Source organism: Leptonotus elevatus, chromosome 12 (assembly GCF_054856555.1).
Source record: "Leptonotus elevatus isolate MCC_2025b chromosome 12, RoL_Lele_1.0, whole genome shotgun sequence".
Taxonomy (NCBI): Eukaryota; Metazoa; Chordata; class Actinopteri; order Syngnathiformes; family Syngnathidae; genus Leptonotus; species Leptonotus elevatus.
The window spans coordinates 14,699,760-14,706,104 of NC_141250.1; the positions used below are offsets into that span (position 1 = coordinate 14,699,760).

The window sequence follows — 6,345 nt, forward strand, 5'->3', positions numbered from 1 at the left end:
CAGGTTTATTTTTGCTAGCCTTAGCGACTGTTTACTCACCCCTTAAGGTATACGTTTCTGCGAGCTTTTAGGCTAGGCTAGGCTTGGAGAAGTTTTACATTAACAAGCTAGAATTTGGGCCAAGTATTTTCCAATATAAATACTGAACATAGTATAAGCGGGAGTGGTTAAAATATGAAGATTCTCGTAACAGTCTCTGGTTCGCACGTGCTACACGCTAACATTACTGCATGCCATCCTGTTGACATTTTGCATAATTATTGCCCAGAAGAGTTGTAAACTCCTTCCGCAACCTTTTATTTGTGCTTGCCAACAGCAACTGCAAAGACACGTACAGTAGGTCACAGCAGTGTTGCGACTTGAACATTGTGTTATCTGCATGTCTAAATATAAAAGCGCAGTGTTTGAACAGGTGGATGGTTCAAACGACATGCCTCGGCTGCATATTTGACATCTAAATTATTTTTTTTCTTACATTCTGACCATACTGATCATAACTTTTCACAACCAGGATTATTTTTATAAACATGCATTATCGTATGTCTTTTTTTGCAATATAGCAGCACAACTAAGAAGCACGTAGCAACTATTCTTTCCAAATTTGAATGAATTCTGCTTCATTAATATGGTTGCCAAAACGACAGGCAGCAGAGTGAACTCCAGTGGTTAGCACGCCTGCCTCAAGAGTTTGAATCTGGGCACCAGCATTCCTGTGCGGAGCTTGCATGTTCCCCCTAAATTGCTCATAGGTGCGAATGTGAGCGTGAATATTTTTATGTCTCGTCTGACTGGCTGGTGAATGGCGACCAATTTAGGATGTACCTGCCTCTCACCCAAAGTCAGCTGGGATAGGCTCCAGCTCACCCGTCGCCCTAACAAAGACAACCAAACACTTTCATTTCATATACAATATTTGTTTTTTAATTCAAATGTTCACCAGTCAGTATGTCACAATGTGCACCATTTACTGCGATGCACTGAAGTTGTCCCTCCATTGTTTGACGACTAACGTTGATGCAGTTGCTAGGCAACTGGAGCGGGTCTCTCTAAACAGCTTGTCAAACTGAGGATGTGACGCAAGTCAGCTGTAATATTGTTAATATAATATAATAATAATAATAAAAATATCTATTTAAAAAAAAAATTATAATATAAAATTATAGATTAGAAAGTGTTACATTCCATACCTGGTACGAAGTGTTCAATACACGGATCCAATGCCTTGTTGAAGGGCTCCCAGCACAACTTCTAACCAGTTAGCCACTTCTCCTGACTCCTTTGGGATTGCGGTAAAATGATCTTCTGCTTCCAATCTCCTCGTTTGTTATGACGTCCTCCTGATGCATAATAACGTATATTAATGTGTGCAGCTTGCTACAGACATGCTTTGCTAGTTGAACTTAGCTGTGACAAATTTTGGTCTGACCAACCAATTAGAGGACGGAAAATTAAAAGGCCAGTGATGTGGCATTGTGAGGACTATTTTGATGTACCAATAGGTCAATGTTTTAACTATTGGCTTAGTTTAGACTTGCCATTCCATTTAGGCTCATCAGCAACTGTTTTTGTGAAATCCAGTCATGTTGTTGTCACCTTTAGGGTGAAATCTGATTGGGAATTAAAAAATAATAATCGAACATCCTCATACACTACTACAAGTAGAAGAAGAAACTGAACCCCAAGCATGGAGGCCGGAAGTGAACCTCAGAACTAAGAGGTAGACCTGCTTATGCTAATCGACTCCGATGCCCAACATAAGAGTAATATGGGGTAAATGTTAACCTTTTTAACATGACCACTGTTAACTTAAAACCGCCCAATTGCATACTTACACTTAATTTTGATGGCTATGATTGTGGTGGCAAAGGTGCAGAGGGAAATGCATACACGATTTGTGCTTCACAGGTAAATCCTTGACCAGTAGGTAAAATTTTGTCACTCATATTTAGTAGTAGAAGACAAAATACAAACTCACCGAATGTTTACTCTCTACTCAGTATCTCCTTGTTACCGTCTCCCAAATTCAATAACACGTTGAAAAGTAAAAGTTGTGGTACATATTTCAAGTTCTTTTCAATTCTGTTTTCCAAATTAAATCTTCCTTCTGGACCACTTAATGTGGAACTTTGTAGGAAAAGTTGCCGAGGTGACCGTATGACTTCTGCTAAACATTCCACAATAAAATTACATTCCTCTGGGTAAACTGGATGAAGAATAAAAAGACGATCATTAGTATTGTAGACTTTCACGCATCATGTTTTAAACCTTTAAGAAAAAATATATGCTGTTGTTGGGGAAACACACTGATGTTTTTTACACCAATGTATGTGCACTTATTCTGAAAGCAAAACATCTGAGCTTCCGGTTGCATCCCGGTAGAGATTTCCTAGCTTGATTCACTGGAAGCTAGTGTTATCAACCTACATATTCCGGATTACTTCATAATAATACAAATAAATAAATAAAAGAAAAACCGGCTGGTTTGTCGCGAGAGGACGTTTATATTTACAGACGTTACGGAAGATGGTGGCTAAACAGAGGATCCGCATGGCGAACGAGAAACACAGCAAGAACATCACGCAGAGAGGAAACGTGGCCAAGACGCTGGTGAGCCCATTAAACTGTCAGCATGATGACATGAGCCCGAATGGGTGACGTCCTCGTCCTACATGGTCGCTATCTTCCAGCTGGGTTAGGAGGATGAGACGAAGCAGGGCGATGCTCCTGCTCATCATGCACATAGGAAGTCATCAACCTAGTCTTGTTTCACAAATCATGTGGAATAATCATCAGGAATACAATTATTAATATATACTCCTTGTCCCTTCCTAACCCTGACTTGGACGTAGTCTGAAGGAAAAATAAGGATGCTAACACTTGAACATTTTATTTTTGATGAGTGCCCCCACCCATAGAGGGGTTTCGATGAACATTTCAATCAACCACTTTGATTGCATCATTTCAACCAAATAAAGAACACTGTTTAAATATGTGCCATTAATCCAGCAATCTGTCCTCTTTTTATTAAGATCAACACAGATGGTAACGAGAAGAACATATGTTAGTAATGTCAATGGAGTGTGTGATGCAATAGAGCCAGACAGCAACAAAATGCAGCTTATAAAACCTAAAAGTTCTTGGTAAGGCTGAGTTGGAAAATAACTGACATTGTTTTGCCAGGGAGAATTACATTGAATTGGTGATAACATCAGTGGTGTTGTGGTCCCTGGAGAAGTGGGTATACTCTCAATTTTCACCAATTTGTTCAAATGAGTAGTCCAGAAAAACATCCTCTTTTAGAGACTTTAACATGTAAAGAATTAAAAATCCGTCATTTGTGCTTGCTCAAAATAATAAAATGATCATGACTTTTTAAAAATCGTTTAGTAACACAAGCAGCCTGAAATAATATAAAATGTATTTATCATGAGGCAAACATAAAGTATATGTTATTAAACAAATATATAGTCATCAATGAACAAAAATTAAACAAATATATAGTCATCAATGAACAAAAATGGCGAAAAACAGTCAGGTTAGACTTCAGAATTGTTTTGTGCTGAATCTTAAACTATTTGTCCCCATTCTTGTGTTTTAATTTACCGGTACTTAAAAATCAAGTACCAGCCAATAACTACTAGAAATCTTAACTAGAGCATTTAGTTAGTGTGCAATCCCGGGAACCGAACCCACGTCGCGATCAAGTATCCCATGTACGAGGGCAAATCAGTTCACCTGAGCAAAATTTCTGTGTCATCATTGTGGCTCGGGGGAGCATTTGAAGGATGTTTTCCTCGACATGACCCCGCCCTACTAGGCCTCCGATTGGCTCATCAGTCCCTCATGCCAAAAATGAGCCAATCCAATCAGTGTAGGCAGGGTGTACCAGCCAATTAGAGGCAGAGGAGGATAGGCCATGGCTGAAGGGTGTGCATCAGGGGGATTTTGAAGTGGGTATACTAATTGCTGACTGAAAAAGAAGTGGGTATACCCGCGTATACCCTGGACTACACCACTGGATAACATGAAAATGGTGTGTTAAAAAAAAAAAGTTAAATGCTTTGTCATTAACTCATTCACTGCCATTGACGGCTATAGACGTCATAAATTCATTGTAACTATTTCTAGTAGTCTAACATTTTTTCCACTTGTTAACAAGAGTATGAAAACCTAGATTTGTTTTTATTGTATCAGAAAATATATAAAATTTATGATTAATCGTGAGTTAACTAGTGAAGTCATGCAATTAATTACGATTAATAATTGTAATCGCCTGACGCCCCTAATTTTTTATAATCTTTTCTTTAAAAAAAAAAAAGATTATTCAAAAAAGATTTTGTTGTTGTTTTTTGTACATTTAGAACAGATATAACATTTGTGATTAATCGTGAGTTAACTAGTGAAGTCATGCGATTAATTACAATTAAAAATTGTAATCGCCTGACGCCCCTCATTTTTAATAATTTAATCGCCTGACGCCCCTAATTTTTAATAGTCTTCTTTTAAAAAAATAATATAAAAATATATATATATATATTTGTATTGTTTTTAAAGAAAAGATTATTAAAAATGAGGGGCGTCGGGCAATTAATTTTTTTTAAATTGTAATTAATCACATGACTTCACTAGTTAACTCACGATTAATCACAAATGTTATATCTGTTCTAAATGTACCCAAAAAAATTCTATGTTTTCATACTTTTGTTAGTAAAAGTGGAAAAAAAAATGTTAAACCAATAGAAATAGTTCAAATGAATTTATGACGTCTATAGCCGTCAATGGCAGTGAATGAGTTAAGTGTGTCTGTGAATCAAAGGAACATTTCACATGAAAGGTTAAGTGCTACACTATACTGTAATTCAAATCAACAGCCAATGGCGTATTGTATTGCTTTTGCTTGTGACTAGCATACAAAGCAGGTAGATTGTTATAGTAGTCAAAAAACTATCATCACATTATGAAATCAATAAAAAAAATCCTCACAAATCAAATTACAGCAAATTTTTACTTGTGGCGTAAACTCGTGATTGTCCATAAGCAATCTTGGCATACTAGCAGGACAACTACATGCTACTACTGAGGCAAAACTGTGCCATTGTTGACAACGGCATGCTACTAGGAGAGTAAAGCAGGTTTTACTCTCGCTTCTGCTGTCCTAATGATAATGGTGTGTGTGCGTTTCCCATAGCGACCGCAGGAGGAAAAGTATCCAGTGGGCCCCTGGCTGCTTGCCCTCTTTGTATTTGTTGTGTGTGGATCAGGTATGTACTGCATACAGCTTGTTGTTGTTAGCTTTCTTTTATCATTAGAAGAAAAATAAAGACATCCAAGTGTAAACATTGTGTATTTATGTAAACGTTTTGAAATGATTTCGCTTAGTTTCATTTTTTTTCATACCACAAAAAAAACGGATCTGTAAGGTTTCATCTAGTATTGGTTTCAGCCATATTTCAGATCATCCAGAGTATCCGTATGGGAATGTGATCCAGAGACAGCACACCTTGACTCGCTTCATGCCCCCACTGAGCCTGGCCGGGGCACACCACTGATACCCACACCGCGCCGCCCCACCCCTCCAAAAGGGCCCAAAGACAGCCAACAGGTCTCGGAGAGTGCAAAGCTGCCCCCGTACCGCCTCGCCTCCTCTCATTCGCATTTGCAGTGTTGCAGTTTGTGGTGCCGACAGCTTTTCTATGGACAGTCTAAAACCACGCCGGCTGCGTCTTGTTACTCACTTGGCTGTAATCTGTGTGAATGTCTGCACAGGTGTGTGCGAGTACAAATGTGTGAGACTGTTTATGCACGAGTGTGTTGAGAGATTCCTGCTGACGATGTGCCATACTTGCCTGTTGCAGTATTCATCTGTCTCGTGTAAGAAGAGTCTTTTTATTCTAATAAATGTTGAGCATTTAGCAAGGGCCTCATTTTTTGTTTGTTTTTAACTCATTCACTGCCATTGACGGCTATAGACGTCAATCATTCGTTTTAACTATTTCTATTAGTTTAACATTTTTTCCCACTTTTGTTAAGAGTTTGAAAACCTAGATTTTTTTAAATTGTACATTTAGAACAGATTTTAAATTTGTGATTAATCGTGAGTTAACTAGTGAAGTCATGTGATTAATTATGATTTAAAAAAATTAGTCGCCTGAGGCCCCTAATTTTTTACCTTTTTTTTAATAAAAAATTTAAGCAAAATAAATAAAATTACTTTATTAAAAAAAAAAAGAACAAAAGATTAAAAATTAGGGGAGTCAGGCGATTACAAATTTTTCTTAATTAATCGCATGACTTCACGAGTTGACTCATGATTAATCACAAATTTTATATCTGTTCTAAATGTAC

General features: G+C 37.6%; 1 protein-coding gene and 1 long non-coding RNA gene across 2 annotated transcripts; one reads left to right on the top strand and one right to left on the bottom strand.

Moving 5' to 3' along the window:
* Positions 1 to 945: 945 nt before the first annotated feature.
* On the bottom strand, positions 946 to 2,137 carry LOC147164701 (uncharacterized). The gene is made up of 3 exons (XR_015096684.1): positions 1,976 to 2,137; positions 1,188 to 1,337; positions 946 to 1,063 (listed from the first exon to the last, which is right to left on the bottom strand). It is a non-coding gene; the product is annotated as an uncharacterized LOC147164701 (long non-coding RNA).
* A 246-nt stretch (positions 2,138 to 2,383) lies between these two features.
* On the top strand, positions 2,384 to 5,642 carry serp2 (stress-associated endoplasmic reticulum protein family member 2). The gene is made up of 3 exons (XM_086091253.1): positions 2,384 to 2,607; positions 5,189 to 5,261; positions 5,444 to 5,642. Exons 1-3 carry the CDS (start codon positions 2,524 to 2,526, stop codon positions 5,482 to 5,484), a joined length of 198 nt encoding a protein of 65 aa, XP_085947379.1. The 5' UTR covers positions 2,384 to 2,523; the 3' UTR covers positions 5,485 to 5,642.
* The last annotated feature ends 703 nt before the right edge of the window (positions 5,643 to 6,345 follow it).

Bases quoted from the DNA above. Each gene is read 5' to 3' on its own strand.
- serp2 (XM_086091253.1), top strand. From the start codon at position 2,524: ATGGTGGCTAAACAGAGGATCCGCATGGCGAACGAGAAACACAGCAAG. The intron at 2,608-5,188 runs GTGAGCCCATTA...CGTTTCCCATAG, and splicing joins GAAACGTGGCCAAGACGCTG to CGACCGCAGGAGGAAAAGTA. The intron at 5,262-5,443 runs GTATGTACTGCA...TATTGGTTTCAG, and splicing joins ATTTGTTGTGTGTGGATCAG to CCATATTTCAGATCATCCAG.